At 38.3% G+C, this 20911-nt stretch overlaps 1 protein-coding gene across 1 annotated transcript in view; it reads right to left on the bottom strand.

Annotated features, from left to right (window-relative positions):
* Nucleotides 1–20911, bottom strand: part of LOC124042645 (CUB and sushi domain-containing protein 1-like) — an 842040-nt gene that overhangs the window by 339915 nt on the left and 481214 nt on the right. Inside the window, 8 exon segments of the mRNA XM_046360721.1 lie at nucleotides 1490–1678; nucleotides 4553–4691; nucleotides 4694–4771; nucleotides 5511–5524; nucleotides 9876–9992; nucleotides 11057–11245; nucleotides 18037–18224; nucleotides 19725–19863. Coding sequence (XP_046216677.1) covers nucleotides 1490–1678; nucleotides 4553–4691; nucleotides 4694–4771; nucleotides 5511–5524; nucleotides 9876–9992; nucleotides 11057–11245; nucleotides 18037–18224; nucleotides 19725–19863 — 1053 coding nt within the window.

Below are 20911 nucleotides of genomic sequence, written 5' to 3' on the forward strand. Positions count from 1 at the left end.
CCATAATCCCCTCTCTATATCTCCATAATCCCCTCTCTATATCTCCATAATCCAGTCTCTATATCTCCATAATCCCCTCCGTATATCTCCATAATCCACTTTATATCTCTATATCTCCATAATCCAGTCTCTATATCTCCATAATCCAGTCTCTATATCTCCATAATCCCTCTCTATATCTCCATAATCCACTCTCTCTATATCTCCATAATCCAGTCTCTATATCTCCATAATCCAGTCTCTATATCTCCATAATCCAGTCTCTATATCTCCATTAATCCCCTCTCTATATCTCCATAATCCCCTCTCTATATCTCCATAATCCAGTCTCTATATCTCCATAATCCCCTCTCTATATCTCCATAATCCCCTATATCTCTAATATCTCCATAATCCAGTCTCTATATCTCCATAATCCCCTATATCTCTATATCTCCATAATCCAGTCTCTATATCTCCATAATCCAGTCTCTATATCTCCATAATCCAGTCTCTATATCTCCATAATCCCCTCTCTATATCTCCATAATCCAGTCTCTATATCTCCATAATCCAGTCTCTATATCTCCATAATCCACTCTCTATATCTCCATAATCCACTCTCTATATCTCCATAATCCAGTCTCTATATCTCCATAATCCACTCTCTATATCTCAATAATCCCCTCTCTATATCTCCATAATCCCCTCTCTATATCTCCATATGGCCCCGTTCCTATATCTCGCATAATCCAGTCTCTATATCTCCATAATCCCCTCTTTCATATGGTCCATAATCCACTTCCTATATCTCCCTATGCAGACGGACACACATAATCCACTCTCTATATCTCCATAATCCAGTCTCTATATCTACATAATCCCCTCTCTATATCTCCATACCAGTCCCTATATCTCCATAATCCCCTCTCTATATCTCCATAATCCCCTCTCTATATCTCCATAATCCAGTCTCTATATCTCCATAATCCAGTCTCTATATCTCCATAATCCCCTCTCTATATCTCCATAATCCAGTCTCTATATCTCCATAATCCCCTCTCTATATCTCCATAATCCCCTCTAATATATCTCCATAATCCAGTCTCTATATCTCCATAATCCCCTCTCTATATCTCCATAATCCCCTCTCTATATCTCCATAATCCAGTCTCTATATCTCCATAATCCCCTCTCTATATCTCCATAATCCACTCTCTATATCTCCATAATCCTGTCGGATGTGTAGTACTCTCTGGTGAGTTATGGGACATGCTGTTGAAGGGGAAGTGTATGATAGTGTGTATCAGGGGTAGTTGGCGGTATATACAGTTGTATTGAAGGTTGTGGGAGTGTTTTCCAGGACAGTCTTCTGGATGGATGGAAGTGAAGACGAGGTGGGTATATATTGATGTACAGTACATGACTGCGCGAGGTGTCGATGAGGTGAGGTCGGTTGGGACAGGAGGGGGGGTGAAACAAAGACAAATTAAATCATGTGACCACCTACCAACACACCTTGGCAGAGGGGAGCTCCACACCCTCCTCCGCCCACCAAGACACGTCACCCTCGCCGGCCCCTCCAGACGGTAACCAGGGAAACAGGAGAAGATGAGCACGTCCCCTACCCCGAACTGTAACCCCTTACGGGTACTGTAGGGAGGAACTCCCGGGTCTTCACATGGTTCCAGGTCATACTCTGGAAGAGGAGAGGAGAAAGGGACGACTTCATTAGTGAGGACACCCACAATACATTGCAGTAGGATTTCTTCTAGTGGATCCATGATCCCCAAAACAGTCAGCCGTCGATATACAGTGAGCTCCAAAAGTATTGGGACAGTGATTTGTTGTTGTTGTTGTTGTTGTTGTTTTGGATCTGTACTCCAGCACTTAGGATTTTGACACGGCTGACTGTCAACTTTAATTTGAGGGTAAATTCATCCATATCAGGTGAACCGTTAAGAAGTGAAAGCACTTTTTGTACATAGTCCTCCCGTTTTATGAGACTAAATGTATTGGGACAAATTCACTTATATTTGTAGTAAAGTAGGAAAAAGTTCAGTATATGGTCCTGTATTCTTAGCGCGCAATGATTACATCAAGCTTGTGACTTTACAAACTTGTTTTTATTCATTTGCTGTTTGTTTTGGTTGTTTTTCAGATTATATTGTGCCCCAATAGAAATTAATGGAAAAATAACGTATTGTGTCATTTTGGAGTCACTTTTATTGTAAATAAGAATAGAATATGTTTCTCAACACTTCTACATTAATGTGGATGCTATCATGTTTACGGAAAGTCCTGCATGAATCGTGAATAATGATGAGTTAAAAAGTTACAGACCAACAAATATCATACCCATTTTATATCATACCCCCAAGACACGCTAACCTCTCACCATTACAATAACAGGGAGATTAGCATTTTATATCATACTCCCCAAGACATGCTAACCTCTCACCATTACAATAACAGGGGAGATTAGCATTTTATATCATACCCCCAAGACATGCTAACCTCTCACCATTACAATAACAGGGAAGATTAGCATTTTATATCATACCCCAAGACATGCTAACCTCTCACCATTACAATAACAGGGAGATTAGCATTTTATATCATACCCCCAAGACACGCTAAACTCTCACCATTACAATAACAGGGAAGGTTAGCATTTTATATCATACTCCCAAGACATGCTAACCTCTCACCAATACAATAACAGGGAGATTAGCATTTTATATCATACCCCCAAGACATGCTAACCTCTCACCAATACAATAACAGGGGAGATTAGCATTTTATATCATACCCCCAAGACATGCTAACCTCTCACCATTACAATAACAGGGGAGATTAGCATTTTATATCATACCCCCAAGACACGCTAAACTCTCACCATTACAATAACAGGGGAGATTAGCATTTTATATCATACCCCCAAGACATGCTAACCTCTCACCATTACAATAACAGGGGAGGTTAGCATTTTATATCATACCCCCAAGACATGCTAACCTCTCACCATTACAATAACAGGGAGGTTAGCATTTTATATCATACCCCAAGACATGCTAACCTCTCACCATTACAATAACAGGGGAGGTTAGCATTTTATATCATACCCCCAAGACATGCTAACCTCTCACCATTACAATAACAGGGGAGGTTAGCATTTTATATCATACCCCCAAGACATGCTAACCTCTCACCATTACAATAACAGGGGAGGTTAGCATTTTATATCATACCCCCAAGACATGCTAACCTCTCACCATTACAATAACAGGGGAGGTTAGTGTTTTTTGGTGGGTATTATATTTGTGCGTCTGTACATTTCACACTCATAATTATTTACGATTCATCCAGGATTATCCACAGTAACGTAGAAGTGTTTTAGAAACATTTCCTGTAACACTTTACTTGACACCCTATGTCATAACACCTCACATAATATGGTCATAACAGCTGACATTAACCTGTTATAACCTGTTATAATATGGTCATAACAGCTGACATTAACCTGTTATAATATGGTCATAACAGCTGACATTAACCTGTTATAATAGGGTCATAACAGCTGACATTAACCTGTTATAATATGGTCATAACAGCTGACATTAACCTGTTATAATATGGTCATAACAGCTGACATTAACCTGTTATAATATATCATAACATCTGACATTAACCTGTTATAATATGGTCATAACAGCTGACATTAACCTGTTATAATAGGGTCATAACAGCTGACATTAACCTGTTATAATATGGTCATAACAGCTGACATTAACCTGTTATAATAGGGTCATAACAGCTGACATTAACCTGTTATAACCTGTTATAATATGGTCATAACAGCTGACATTAACCTGTTATAATATATCATAACAGCTGACATTAACCTGTTATAATAGGGTCATAACAGCTGACATTAACCTGTTATAATATGGTCATAACAGCTGACATTAACCTGTTATAATATGTCATAACAGCTGACATTAACCTGTTATAATATGTCATAACAGCTGACATTAACCTGTTATAATATGGTCATAACAGCTGACATTAACCTGTTATAATAGGGTCATAAGAGCTGACATTAACCTGTTATAATAGGGTCATAACAGCTGACATTAACCTGTTATAATATGGTCATAACAGCTGACATTAACCTGTTATAATAGGGTCATAACAGCTGACATTAACCTGTTATAATATGGTCATAACAGCTGACATTAACCTGTTATAATATGGTCATAACAGCTGACATTAACCTGTTATAATAGGGTCATAACAGCTGACATTAACCTGTTATAATATGTCATAACAGCTGACATTAACCTGTTATAATATGGTCATAACAGCTGACATTAACCTGTTATAACCTGTTATAATTGGTGGATCTACAAATGCATTACATCATACAATCGGTTATTCTCTCAGTAGTATCCACATATTCCTCTGTAAATATTCATTGCTCTATTTCATGGTCCTTCGAGGTATTATTCTACATTTATAGCGGTTTCAAAGTTCCCTTTCAATCACAAGCAGAGGATGACCCAACCCCTACCTGAGAAGGTGATGTTGAATCCATCAACCGTTAGGAGACAGAGAAGTCTGAGAGGGTCATAACAGCTGACATTGTAGTTCCCATACAGGCCTGCACTGAGGGTGGGGGGCAGTGTTGAGCCCGTTAGTCTCCACAGGGGCTAACGGGGAAGCTGCCGTTCTCTGTCACCAACAGGTGGTCATGAGGAGACTCTAACAGGTGGAATGTATGGAAGGTGAACTGACACCTGGTGGGGCAGGAGAGAGAGAGAGAAAACAGAAGAGGAGTCAGCTACACTCTTAGGGTTGGCTTGGCTGTAACAAATACAGTAGAACCTATTTTAGGGTTGGCTTAGCTGTATCAAATACAGTAGAACCTATTTTAGGGTTGGCTTGGCTGTAACAAATACAGTAGAACCTATTTTAGAAGGTTGGCTTAGCTGTATCAAATACAGTATAACCTATTTTAGGGTTGGCTTGGCTGTAACAAATACAGTATAACCTATTTTAGGGTTGGCTTGGCTGTATCAAATACAGTAGAACCTATTTTAGGGCTGACTTGGCTGTATCAAATACAGTAGAACCTATTTTAGGGCTGACTTGGCTGTATCAAATACAGTATAACCTATTTTAGGGTTGGCTTGGCTGTATCAAATACAGTATAACCTATTTTAGGGTTGGCTTGGCTGTAACAAATACAGTAGAACCTATTTTAGGGTTGACTTGGCTGTATTAAATACAGTAGAACCTATTTTAGGGTTGGCTTGGCTGTAACAAATACAGTAGAACCTATTTTAGGGTTGGCTTGGCTGTAACAAATACAGTAGAACCTATTTTAGGGTTGGCTTGGCTGTAACAAATACAGTAGAACCTATTTTAGGGTTGGCTTGGCTGTATCAAATACAGTAGAACCTATTTTAGGGTTGGCTTGGCTGTATCAAATACAGTAGAACCTATTTTAGGGTTGGCTTGGCTGTAACAAATACAGTAGAACCTATTTTAGGGCTGACTTGGCTGTATCAAATACAGTAGAACCTATTTTAGGGCTGACTTGCCTGGTAAAATAATAATTTGACCAAGAAAGAGAGTGAAGTAACTTTTTTCGTTACTACATGATTCCATATGTGTTTTTTCATAGTTTTGATGTCTTCACTATTATTCTACAATGTAGAAAATTGTACAAATATAGAAAAACCCTGGAATGAGTAGGTGTGTCCAAACTTTAGTACCAGTCAAAAGTTTGGATAAACCTACTCATTCAAGAATTTGTATATATTTTTCTACTATTTTTCTACATGGGGGGGGGGGTCATTTTTGGTTAAAGAAAAGACAGTAAAATCTTCAGGAATTCAGCTAAACATTTGATAATATCAGTGAAGTCGTATTCCCCCTCCCTCAAAAAAAAGATGAGATCGTGTCTCAATGTAATCAAGGTGTGAAATGATTGTTATTTTCCAATACAATCTCTTTTGAGGTTTAGTTGTAGTCAATTTACAGTGTATAAATTATTATAATTCTGTTCTGGACCAACAACCATTATTTCAGACTATTCGTTCAGATCTAGATGCCTACCCCTAACCTATAGCCGACACAGGTTTTACATGTGGTGCTTGATCTAATAGTCATGTGACAGGGGGTTGGGCAACCAAGATACTTTATGAAGAGGTAACCAAGATACTTTATGAAGAGGAAACCAAGATACTTTATGAAGAGGAAACCAAGATATTTTATGAAGAGGAAACCAATATACTTTATGAAGAGTTAACCAAGATACTTTATGAAGAGGAATCCAAGATACTTTATGAAGAGGAAAACCAAGACACTTTATGAAGAGGAAACCAAGATACTTTATGAAGAGGAAACCAAGATATTTTATGAAGAGGAAACCAAGATACTTTATGAAGAGGAAACCAAGACATTTTATGAAGAGGGAACCAAGATACTTTATGAAGAGGAAAACCAAGATACTTTATGAAGAGGAAACCAAGATACTTTATGAAGAGGAAACCAAGATACTTTATGAAGAGGTAACCAAGATACTTTATGAAGAGGAAACCAAGATATTTTATGAAGAGGAAACCAAGATACTTTATGAAGAGGAAACCAAGATACTTTATGAAGAGGTAACCAAGATACTTTATGAAGAGGAAAACAGGATACTTTATGAAGAGGAAACCAAGATATTTTATGAAGAGGAAACCAGGATACTTTATGAAGAGGAAACCAAGATACTTTATGAAGAGGAAACCAAGATACTTTATGAAGAGGAAACCAATATTCTTTATGAAGAGGAAACCAAGATATTTTATGAAGAGGAAACCAATATACTTTATGAAGAGGAAACCAAGATACTTTATGAAGAGGTAACCAAGATACTTTATGAAGGGGTAACCAAGATACTTTATGAAGAGGAAAACAGGATACTTTATGAAGAGGAAACCAAGATATTTTATGAAGAGGAAACCAGGATACTTTATGAAGAGGACACCAAGATACTTTATGAAGAGGAAACCAATATACTTTATGAAGAGGAAACCAATATTATTTATGAAGAGGAAACCAAGATACTTTATGAAGAGGAAACCAAGATACTTTATGAAGAGGTAACCAAGATACTTTATGAAGAGGAAAACAGGATACTTTATGAAGAGGAAACCAATATATTTTATGAAGAGGAAACCAGGATACTTTATGAAGAGGAAACCAAGATACTTTATGAAGAGGAAACCAAGATATTTTATGAAGAGGAAACCAAGATACTTTATGAAGAGGAAACCAAGATACTTTATGAAGAGGTAACCAAGATACTTTATGAAGAGGAAAACAGGATACTTTATAAAGAGGAAACCAAGATATTTTATGAAGAGGAAACCAGGATACTTTATGAAGAGGAAACCAAGATACTTTATGAAGAGGAAACCAAGATACTTTATGAAGAGGAAACCAATATTCTTTATGAAGAGGAAACCAAGATATTTTATGAAGAGGAAACCAATATACTTTATGAAGAGGAAACCAAGATACTTTATGAAGAGGTAACCAAGATACTTTATGAAGAGGAAAACAGGATACTTTATGAAGAGGAAACCAAGATATTTTATGAAGAGGAAACCAGGATACTTTTTGAAGAGGAAACCAAGATACTTTATGAAGAGGTAACCAAGATACTTTATGAAGAGGAAAACAGGATACTTTATGAAGAGGAAACCAAGATATTTTATGAAGAGGAAACCAATATACTTTATGAAGAGGAAACCAGGATACTTTATGAAGAGGAAACCAAGATACTTTATGAAGAGGAAACCAAGATATTTTATGAAGAGGAAACCAAGATACTTTATGAAGAGGAAACCAAGATACTTTATGAAGAGGTAACCAAGATACTTTATGAAGAGGAAAACAGGATACTTTATGAAGAGGAAACCAAGATATTTTATGAAGAGGAAACCAGGATACTTTATGAAGAGGAAACCAAGATACTTTATGAAGAGGAAACCAAGATATTTTATGAAGAGGAAACCAAGATACTTTATGAAGAGGAAACCAAGATACTTTATGAAGAGGAAACCAAGATACTTTATGAAGAGGAAAACAGGATACTTTATGAAGAGGAAACCAAGATATTTAATGAAGAGGAAACCAGGATACTTTATGAAGCGGAAACCAAGATACTTTATGAAGAGGAAACCAATATATTTTATGAAGAGGAAACCAAGATACTTTATGAAGAGGAAACCAAGATACTTTATGAAGAGGTAACCAAGATACTTTATAAAGAGGAAAACAGGATACTTTATGAAGAGGAAACCAAGATATTTTATGAAGAGGAAACCAGGATACTTTATGAAGAGGAAACCAAGATACTTTATGAAGAGGAAACCAAGATACTTTATGAAGAGGAAACCAATATTCTTTATGAAGAGGAAACCAAGATATTTTATGAAGAGGAAACCAATATACTTTATGAAGAGGAAACCAAGATACTTTATGAAGAGGTAACCAAGATACTTTATGAAGAGGAAAACAGGATACTTTATGAAGAGGAAACCAAGATATTTTATGAAGAGGAAACCAGGATACTTTATGAAGAGGACACCAAGATACTTTATGAAGAGGAAACCAAGATACTTTATGAAGAGGAAACCAATATTATTTATGAAGAGGAAACCAAGATACTTTATGAAGAGGAAACCAAGATACTTTATGAAGAGGAAACCAAGATACTTTATGAAGAGGAAACCAATATATTTTATGAAGAGGAAACCAAGATACTTTATGAAGAGGAAACCAAGATACTTTATGAAGAGGAAACCAATATATTTTATGAAGAGGAAACCAAGATACTTTATGAAGAGGAAACCAAGATACTTTATGAAGAGGAAACCAAGATACTTTATGAAGAGGAAACCAAGATATTTTATGAAGAGGCAACCAAGATACTTTATGAAGAGGAAACCAAGATTCTTTATGAAGAGGAAACCAAGATACTTTATGAAGAGGAAACCAATATTCTTTATGAAGAGGAAACCAATATATTTTATGAAGAGGAAACCAATATACTTTATGAAGAGGAAACCAAGATACTTTATGAAGAGGTAACCAAGATACTTTATGAAGAGGAAAACAGGATACTTTATGAAGAGGAAACCAAGATATTTTATGAAGAGGAAACCAGGATACTTTATGAAGAGGACACCAAGATACTTTATGAAGAGGAAACCAAGATACTTTATGAAGAGGAAACCAATATTATTTATGAAGAGGAAACCAAGATACTTTATGAAGATGAAACCAAGATACTTTATGAAGAGCAAACCAATATATTTTATGAAGAGGAAACCAAGATACTTTATGAAGAGGAAACCAAGATACTTTATGAAGAGGAAACCAAGATACTTTATGAAGAGGAAACCAATATATTTTATGAAGAGGAAACCAAGATACTTTATGAAGAGGAAACCAAGATACTTTATGAAGAGGAAACCAAGATACTTTATGAAGAGGAAACCAAGATACTTTATGAAGAGGAAACCAATATATTTTATGAAGAGGAAACCAATATACTTTATGAAGAGGAAACCAAGATACTTTATGAAGAGGAAACCAAGATACTTTATGAAGAGGAAACCAATATATTTTATGAAGAGGAAACCAAGATACTTTATGAAGAGGAAACCAATATATTTATGAAGAGGTAATAACTCCAATAGTGATGTGACTGGGGGGTTGGGTATCAGCGGTGCAGGGATGTACCAGCATTCTTTAAAGGGCCTGATAAGTGAAATGACAATGCCAGTGAAATTGAATTAGACTGAAAGCATGTAGACAGGAGTGGCCCTGCTCACCTTTCCCGTGGGAGGACTCTATCATCCAGGTGCAGTTGAGGTTGTGAGGATAGAAGTCAGGAAACCCAGGGGAGAGGATGGTACCGGTGTTACCCTGAATATAACCTCCACACAACGCTGCAGAGAGAGGGAGAGGGAGGTATAAAGAGAGGAGGGTTAGAGAGAGCGAGAGAGAGAGCGAGAGACAGAGAACGAGTGAGAGAGAACGAGAGAGCGAAAGAGAGAGAGTGAGAGGGACAGAGAGGGAGAGAGAGAGAAAAGAGGGAGAGAGATAAGATGGAGAGAGAGAGAGATAAATAAAGAGAGAGAGACAGAGAGAGGGACAGAGAGACAAAGAGAGAGATAAGAGGGAGAGAGAGAGACAGAGACAGTAATGGTAGATACTAGAACTACACTTAATGAAATGTCCCCATGTTTCACCATGCACTACAATGCAGTTTACTAGCAGTGCCCTTCTGAAGGACACATACAGAGAGGTGGATATCATCAATATCATTATACAGGAGGAGGAAATCAATAATGGCCTTAAATATAAAAGCCTTTACAGTGAAATAGGAAGGAGAGTCATAGATAAAAATATTTTACGGAGAAAAGAAATGAGATTTTAGAGGGTAGGAAACATCTAGAAAGACTTGTCTAGTTGCCAAATACTCATAGAATAGTGAATATAGTAAATATAGTAAATATAGTGAATATAGTAAATATAGTAAATATAGTGAATATAGTGAATATAGTAAATATAGTAAATATAGTAAATATAGTGAATATAGTGAATATAGTGAATATAGTGAATATAGCGTCTCATGAAGAAGTATTGTGAAAATGCTGTCGATTTGAAGATACATTCGGACACTACATTCGGACACTACATTCGGACACTACATTCGGACACTACATTCGAACACTACATTCGGACACTACATTCGGACACTACATTCGGACACTACATTCGGACACTACATTCGGACACTACATTCGGACACTACATTCGGACACTACATAGCAGGGCCCTGAACACTGATTTAGGGTTTGTTTCAAGATTCCCCCCAACGGTTAAAGTTAGATATTAGGAAGTCATAAGATTGTCCTATTATCCTAGCTTTACTGTATGATAAGGGCAACTTCCACCTAGAGCGAACATGGGCGCCATTTTGTGAACAGAATTCATAATGGGGCCGTACCATCACAGCTGGGCAGGGGTCGACTCCACTGGTAGTTTGGTTCACACTCCAGGGGTTCTGGGTCGCTGAGGGAGTACCCGGCGTCACAGCTGAACGTTACCAAGGCACCCACGTAGAAGTCGTTGCCATGGCGTTGGCCGTTGACGGGGATGCCAGGGTCGACACAGTGATCTGACTGTAGCTGTAGAGCTGAGGAGGAAAACACACGTGGGTTATTACACACATACACACACACACACACACACACACACACACACACACACACACACACACACACACACACACACACACACACACACACACACACACACACACACACACACACACACACACACACACACACACACACACACACACACACACACACACACACACACACACACACACACACACACACACACACACACACACACACACACACACACACACACACACACACACACACACACACACACACACACACACACACACACACACACACACACACACACACACACACACACACACACACACACACACACACACACACCCCTCTTCCCTACGCCACAATACAACATCCATACTGATTGTGTCATTCTGTATTTCAGGTGAAACACCTATCTCAAATGGAGCAGTGTAACAGGCATTTATTTAGCAGCATGACACACTAAGGCTGTACACCAAATGGGACACTGTTCTCTACACTAAAGAGGACCACAATGGGAGTAAGTTCCAGACGTTAATGTTTGTTATTCTCCATGATTTACCTCGTCTCCGTGCACGTATGGCTTTTTCAAGTTGTATGTGAGCTTGTTTTTCTTTTAAATGTTCAAATTAATAAACTAAACTAAACTACTTTTGACCAGGGTCCGTACGGAGAACGGTGCCATTTGGGACGCACACTAAGACTCTTGCACAACTTCCTGTCAGTTTTTGTTTTGAATACAGGTACCAACTAAAAGGGATCTCTCCCACACACATACCTGTCCCTGTTTCTGTCTGAGTGGTGCAGTAGCCATGGTGATTTATTCAAGCCAAGCAGAGAGAGTGGTGTGACTAAGGGTTACTAAGGGTTACTAAGGTGAGTCAGGTACAGCAGAGAGAGATGGTGTGACTCAAGGTTACTAAGGGTTACTAAATATTACTAAGGGTTACTAAGGGTTACTAAGGGTTACTAAATATTACTAAGGGTTACTAAGGGTTACTAAGGTTACTAAGGGTTACTAAATATTACTAAGGGTTATTAAGGGTTACTAAGGGTTACTAAAGTTACTAAGGGTTACTAAATATTACTAAGGGTTACTAAGGGTTACTAGGGGTTACTAAGGGTTATTAAATATTACTAAGGGTTACTAAGGGTTACTAGGGGTTACTAAGGGTTACTAGGGGTTACTAAGGGTTACTAAATATTACTAAGGGTTACTAAATATTAAGGGTTACTAAGGGTTACTAAATATTACTGTGGGTTACTAAGTGTTACTAGGGATTACTAGGGGTTACAAAGGGTTACTAGGGTTACTAAGGGTTACTAAAAATGACTAGGATTACTAAGGGTTACTAGGGGTTACTAAAGGTAACTACGGGTTACTAAAGGTAACTATGGGTTACTAAGGGTTACTAAGGGTTACTAAAGGTTACTAAAGGTTACTAAGGTAACTACGGGTTACTAAGGGTTACTAAAGGTTACCAAGGGTTACTAAAGGTTACTAAAAGTAACTAGGGGTTACTAAAGCTCATTAATGTCACCTCATTAATATCAGCTCATTCATAATATCAACTAATTTATATAATATCATTAATATGACTATTATGATTATATGGCATAATAATAGTTCAGTCAGGGACCTGGCATTATTATAGCTCAGTCAGGGACCTGGCATTATTATAGCTCAGTCAGGGACCTGGCATTATTATAGATCAGTCAGGTACCTGGCATTATTATAGCTCAGTCAGGTACCTGCCATTATTATAGCTCAGTCAGGGACCTGGCATTATTATAGCTCAGTCAGGTACCTGGCATTATTATAGCTCAGTCAGGTACCTGGCATTATTATAGCTCAGTCAGGTACCTGGCATTATTATAGCTCAGTCAGGGACCTGGCATTATTATAGCTCAGTCAGGTACCTGGCATTATTATAGCTCAGTCAGGTACCTGTCATTATTATAGCTCAGTCAGGTACCTGTCATTATTATAGCTCAGTCAGGGACCTGGCATTATTATAGCTCAGTCAGGGACCTGGCATTATTATAGCTCAGTCAGGTACCTGGCATTATTATAGCTCAGTCAGGTACCTGGCATTATTATAGCTCAGTCAGGGACCTGGCATTATTATAGCTCAGTCAGGGACCTGGCATTATTATAGCTCAGTCAGGGACCTGGCATTATTATAGCTCAGTCAGGTACCTGTCATTATTATAGCTCAGTCAGGTACCTGGCATTATTATAGCTCAGTCAGGTACCTAGCATTATTACAGCTCAGTCAGGTACCTGGCATTATTATAGCTCAGTCAGGTACCTGACATTATTATAGCTCAGTCAGGGACCTGGCATTATTATAGCTCAGTCAGGTACCTGTCATTATTATAGCTTAGTCAGGTACCTGACATTATTATAGCTCAGTCAGGTACCTGACATTATTATAGCTCAGTCAGGGACTTGCCATTATTATAGCTCAGTCAGGTACCTGGCATTATTATATCTCAGTCAGGTACCTGGCATTATTATAGCTCAGTCAGGTACCTGCCATTATTATAGTGGTGGAATAAAAACACCATATGTGACTCATTTCAAGAAACTTGGTGTCTGTCACGCGTCACTACTTCACAGGAGTAATTTAAACTTTGTTTTAAATGAAAATGCTTTTTTTGGGGGGCAGAAGATTCCAGAAACCTTCCCGCTAGCCATGATTGGCTGAGATAATGCAGAGAGATGAGTTTGGATTGGATTACCATGAAGCATGCTTCTGTCTATAACATGAGCTCATCAAAATGTGTAGTTATCCTTTCTAAAAAACAGATTTTTTGAAAGATATCATGAAGATCTGCAAAAGTGTTGCTAAGTCTCTCCCCTTCCTGGAGGACCGAGTTTTAAAATCAGTGTTGCTAAGTCTCTCCCCTTCCTGGAGGACCGAGTTTTAAAATCAGTGGAATGCCTGGAGGAAGCAGAGTATGATAGATAATGAGATTTTTAACAAATCTGAAGGTATAATTACAAATGCGGAGGGAGTCAAAAAGAGAACACTGAAGGCTGTTTAATGAAACACCCTGGATTCAAACCATGGCATTTACAGTAACAGTCAAAAGTTTGGACACAACTACTCATTCCTGGATTTTTCATTATTTTTTACAATTTTCTACATTGTATAATAATATTGAAGACATCAAAACTATGAAATAACACATATGGAATCATATAGTAACCAAAAAAGTGTTAAAGAAATCAAAATATGTTTTATATCTGAGATTCTTCAAAGTAGCCAACCCTTTTCTCTTGGTGACAGCTTTGCACACTAGGCATTCTCTCAACCAGCTTCCCACACAGACAGTGTGGTGAAGGAGACGCAACAAAGCCTCTTCAACTTCAGGAGGCTAACGAAATGTGGCTTGTCACCTAAAACCCTCAAAAACTTTTACAGATGCACAATTGAAAGCATCCTGTCGGGCTGTATCACCGCCTGGTACAGCAACTGCGCCGCCCACAACCATAAAGCTCTCCAGAGGGGGGTGCAGTCCCAATGCATCACCGGGGGCAAACTACCTGCCCTCCAGGACACCTACAGCACCCGATGAAACAGGAAGGCGAAAAAGATCATCAAGGACATCAACCACCCGAGCCACTGCCTGTTCACCCCACTATCATAAAGAAGGCAAGGTCAGTACAGGTGCATCAAAGCAGGGACCAAGAGACTGAAAAACAGCTACTATCTCAAGGCCATCAGACTGTTAAACAGCCATCAGTAGCACATTAGAGGCTGCTCCCTATAGGCATAGTCTAGAAATCACTGGCCACTTTAAGGAATGAAACACTAGTCACTTAACTAATGTCTACATATCTGGCATTACTCATCTCATATGCATATACTGTATTCTATACTATTCTACTATATCTTAGTCCATGTATATACTGTATTCTATACTATTCTACTATATCTTAGTCCATGTATATACTGTATTCTATACTATTCTACTATATCTTAGTCTATGCATATACTGTATTCTATACTATTCTACTATATCTTAATCTGTTCCTCTCTGGCATCACTCATTTCATATGTATATACTGTATTCTATACTATTCTACTATATCTTAGTCTATGTATTACTCATTTCATATGTATATACTGTATTCTATACTATTCTACTGTATCTTAGTCTATGTATTACTCATTTCATATGTATATACTGTATTCTATACTATTCTACTGTATCTTAGTCTATGTATTACTCATTTCATATGTATATACTGTATTCTATACTATTCTACTATATCTTAATCTGTTCCTCTCTGGCATCACTCATCCATATGTACAGTAAAGTTGAAAGTTTACATACACCTTAGCCAAATACATTTAAACTCAGTTTTCACAATTCCTGACATTTATTTCCAAGCAAAATTCCCTGTCTTAGGTCAGTTAGGATTACCACTTATTTTAAGAATGTGAAATGTCAGAATAATAGTAGAGAGAATTATTTATTTCAGCTTTTATTTCTTTCATCACATTCCCATTGAGTCAGAAGTTTACATACATTCAATTAGTATTTGGTAGCATTGCCTTTAAATTGTTTAATTTTGGTCAAACTACTCAGGTAGCCTTCCACAAGCTTCCCACAATACGTTGGGTGAATATTGGCCCATTCCTCCTGACAGAGCTGGTGTAACTCAATCAGGTTTGAAGGACTCCTTGCTCGTACACGCTTTTTCAGTTCTGCCCACAAATGTTCTATAGGATTGAGGTCAGGGCTTTGTGATGGCCACTCCAATACCTTGACTTTGTTGTCCTTAAGCCATTTTGCCACAGCTTTGGAAGAATGCTTGGGGTATTGTCAGTTTGGAAGACCCATTTGCAACCAAGCTTTAACTTCCTGACTGATATCTTGAGATGTTGATTCAATATATACACATCATTTCCCTGCCTCATGATGCCATCTGTTTTGTGAAGGGCACCAGTCCCTCCTGCAGCAAAACACCCCCACAACATGATGCTGCCACCCCTGTGCCTCACGGTTGGGATGGTGTTCTTTGGCTTGCAAGCCTCCCCTGTTTCCTCCAAACATAAGGATGGTCATTATGGCCAAACAAAACATAATTTGTTTCATCAGACCAGAGGACTTTTCTCCAAAAAGAATGATCTTTCTCCCCATGTGCAGTTGCAAACCGTAGTCTGACCTTTTGATGGCGGTTTTTGGAGCAGTGGCTTCTTCCTTGCTGAGTGGCCTTTCAGGTTATGTCGATATAGGCCTCGTTTTACTGTGGATATAGATACTTTTGTACCTGTTTCCTCCAGCATCTTCACAAGGTTCTTTGCTGTTGTTCTGGGATTGATTTGCACTTTTGCACCAAAGTACGTTCATCTCTAGAAGACAGAACGCGTCTCCTTCCTGAGCGGTATGGCGGCTGCGTGGTCCCATGGTGGTTATACTTGCGTACTATTGTTTGTACAGATGAATGTGGTACCTTCAGGCGTTTGGAAATTGCTCCCAATGATGAACCAGACTTGTGGAGGTCAATTTATTTTCTGAGGTCTTGGCTGATTTCTTTTGATTTTCCCATGATGCCAAGCAAAGAGGCACTGAGTTTGAAGGTAGGCCTTGAAATACATCAACAGGTACACCTCCAATTGACTGAAGTTATGTCAGAAGCTTCTAAAGCCATGACATCATTCTGACCCACTGGAATTGTGAATTAATCTGTCTGTAAACAATTGTTGGGAAAATGACTTGTGTCATGTACAAAGTAGATGTCCTAACTGACTTGCCAAAACTATAGCTTGTTAACAAGACATTTGTGGAGTGGTTGAAAAACTAGTTTTAATGACTCCAACCTCCAAGTGTATGTAAACTTCCGACATCAACTATATATAGTCTTAATTCATTCCTACTTTGATGTGTGTTAAGTTTATGTTGTGTAGTTTGTTAGATATTACTTGTTAGATATTACTGCACTGTCCGAGCTAGAAGCACGAGCATTTCATTGATTTGAGGAGGAAGTCACCTGGAATGCATTCCAATTAACAGGCATGCCTTGTTAAATGTTCATTTGGGGAATTTCTTTCCTTTCCTTAATGCGTTTGAGACAATCAGTTGTATTGTGATAGGAGATAGACCTATTTGATAAAAGACCAAGTCCATATTATGGCAAGAACAGCTCAAATAACCAAAGAGAAACAGTCGCAAAAACCATCAAGCGCTATGATGAAACGGTCTCTCATGAGGACCACCACAAGAAAGGAAGACCCAGAGTTACCTCTGCTGCCGATGATAAGTTAATTAGAGTTACCAGCCTTAGAAATTGCAGGGCAACTAAATGCTTCACAGTGTTCAAGTAACAGACAATCTCAACATCAAATTTGAGATTTTTTTCCAACCGTTTTGTCTTTGTGAGACGCAGTTGAGATGGTTTGGGAAAAACAGCCAACAATTGCTCGGCATATGTGGGAACTTCTTCAAGACTGTTTGAAAACCATTCCAGGTGAAGCTGGTTGAGAGAACGCCAAGAGTGTACAAAGCCGTCATACATGCAAAGTGTGGCTACTTTGAAGAATCTAAAATATAAAATATATTTTGAGTTGTTTTAACACTTTGTTGGTTACTACATGATTCCATATGTGTTTTAATGTCTTCACTATTATTCTACAATGTAGAAAATGGTTAAGAAAATCAAGAAAAACTAGGTAGGGATAATTTGACAGTTTCTCAAATGGTTGTTCTGGAACCATTAGTAGTTATCATCTACCTGTTTGTGGCTAAAATGAGCTAAAAAAATACAGACACAAAGTCTTACTCTCATAACGGATGCGGAAGCCGATGTCCGAGTGGCTCTTGTCGGTGGAAAAGAGGAGGAACAGGAAGTTGGAGGTGCTGATGAGGAACTGGGGCACCTGGGTACCCTGGTAACTACCAATCAGAGGCGAGGAGGGGAACCGGCCGTCACGCACTTCCAGTACGTCATAGTTGACCTCAGTACGAAACCTGGGGGCACAACCAATGGGTTAGCAGGAATCTGAGGGAACAACCAATGGGTGAAAAGCAATCTGAGTAGGAACCAAATGTTGGTCAGTGTTTCCCAGGGGACCCTAATCACATTTGAATATATGCTACATTTAGAAAACTATTTTAGGACAGGCTATCTGATTTAAACAACAATGCTGATCTACACTACTACTAGTATCAACCTGTATTAGAGCTCTATATACACAAACTAACCTGTATTAGAGCTCTATATACACAAACTAACCTGTATTAGAGATATATACACAAACTAACCTGTATTAGAGATATATACACCAACTAACCTGTATTAGAGATATATACACCAACTAACCTGTATTAGAGCTCTATATACACAAACTAACCTGTATTAGAGATATATACACCAACTAACCTGTATTAGAGATATATACACCAACTAACCTGTATTAGAGCTCTATATACACAAACTAACCTGTATTAGAGATATATACACAAACTAACCTGTATTAGAGATATATACACCAACTAACCTGTATTAGAGATATATACACCAACTAACCTGTATTAGAGCTCTATATACACAAACTAACCTGTATTAGAGATATATACACAAACTAACCTGTATTAGAGATATATACACCAACTAACCTGTATTAGAGCTCTATATACACAAACTAACCTGTATTAGAGATATATATACACAAACTAACCTGTATTAGAGATATATACACAAACTAACCTGTATTAGAGATATATACACCAACTAACCTGTATTAGAGATATATACACCAACTAACCTGTATTAGAGCTCTATATACACAAACTAACCTGTATTAGAGATATATACACCAACTAACCTGTATTAGAGATATATACACCAACTAACCTGTATTAGAGCTCTATATACACAAACTAACCTGTATTAGAGATATATACACAAACTAACCTGTATTAGAGATATATACACCAACTAACCTGTATTAGAGATATATACACCAACTAACCTGTATTAGAGCTCTATATACACAAACTAACCTGTATTAGAGATATATACACAAACTAACCTGTATTAGAGATATATACACAAACTAACCTGTATTAGAGCTCTATATACACCAACTAACCTGTATTAGAGATATATACACAAACTAACCTGTATTAGAGATATATACACAAACTAACCTGTATTAGAGCTCTATATACACCAACTAACCTGTATTAGAGATATATACACAAACTAACCTGTATTAGAGATATATACACAAACTAACCTGTATTAGAGATATATACACAAACTAACCTGTATTAGAGATATATACACAAACTAACCTGTATTAGAGATAGAGAGAGAGAGAGACAGAGAGAGACAGAGAGAGAGAGAGAGAGAGAGAGAGAGAGAGAGAGAGAGAGAGAGAGAGACAGAGAGAGACACAGAGAGAGAGAGAGAATGAAAGACATAAAAGGTAGAGAGGAAGAGGACAGTGTTATGTCCTGACTCACTTGTCAAAAATGATCTTGATGGGGTATCCTGGCAGAGCCTCGATGACCCACTCACAGTTAAGAGCCTCCTTATAGAGCTCTGGCCAACCAGGGGACAGGATAATACCGCTAGGAGCCTTCAGATCACCTCCACACGGAGCTGAGGAACAGGGGAAGAGAAGAGGTGAGGGTGGATGGATATGTGAAGAGGGAGGAGGGAGAGAGAAGGAGAGGGAGGAAGGAGAGGAGGGAAGAGATGAGAGAGATAAAAGGAAAGAGAGGAGACAGAGAATATACTAAAAATACTTGAATCAGTCATAGAGCCCATTGCCCTTTATGGTTGTGAGGTCTGGGGTCCGCTCACCAACCAAGACTTCACAAAATGGGACAAACACCAAATTGAGACTCTGCACGCAGAATTCTGCAAAAATATCCTCCGTGTACAACGTAGAACACCAATTAATACATGCATAGCAGAATTAGGCCGATACCCACTAATTATCAAAATCCAGAAAAGAGCTGTTAAATTCTATAACCACCTAAAAGGAAGTGATTCCCAAACCTTCCACAACAAAGCCATCACCTACAGAGAGATGAACCTGGAGAAGAGTCCCCTAAGCAAGCTGGTCCTGGGGCTCTGTTCACAAACACACCCTACAGAGTCCCAGGACAGCAGCACAATTAGACCCAACCAAACCATGAGAAAACAAAAAGATAATTACTTGACACATTGGAAAGAATTAACAAAAAAACAGAGCAAACTAGAATGCTATTTGGCCCTACACAGAGAGTACACAGTGGCAGAATACCTGACCACTGTGACTGACCCAAAATGAAGGGAAGCTTTGACTATGTAGAGACTCAGCGAGCATAGCCTTGCTATTGAGAAAGGCCGCCGTAGGCAGACATGGCTCTCAAGAGAAGACAGGCTATGTGCTCACTGCCCACAAAACGAGGTGGAAACTGAGCTGCACTTCCTAACCTCCTGCCCAATGTATGACCACATTAGAGAGACATATTTCCCTCAGATTACACAGACCCACAAAGAATTTGAAAAAAAATCAAATTTTGAAAAACTCCCATATCTACTGGGTGAAATTCCACAGTGTGCCATCACAGCAGCAAGATTTGTGACCTGTTGCCACGAGAAAAGGGCAACCAGTGAAGAACAAACACCATTGTAAATACAACCCATATTTATGCTTATT

This window comes from Oncorhynchus gorbuscha, linkage group LG09 (genome assembly GCF_021184085.1).
Source record: "Oncorhynchus gorbuscha isolate QuinsamMale2020 ecotype Even-year linkage group LG09, OgorEven_v1.0, whole genome shotgun sequence".
Classification (NCBI taxonomy): Eukaryota; Metazoa; Chordata; class Actinopteri; order Salmoniformes; family Salmonidae; genus Oncorhynchus; species Oncorhynchus gorbuscha.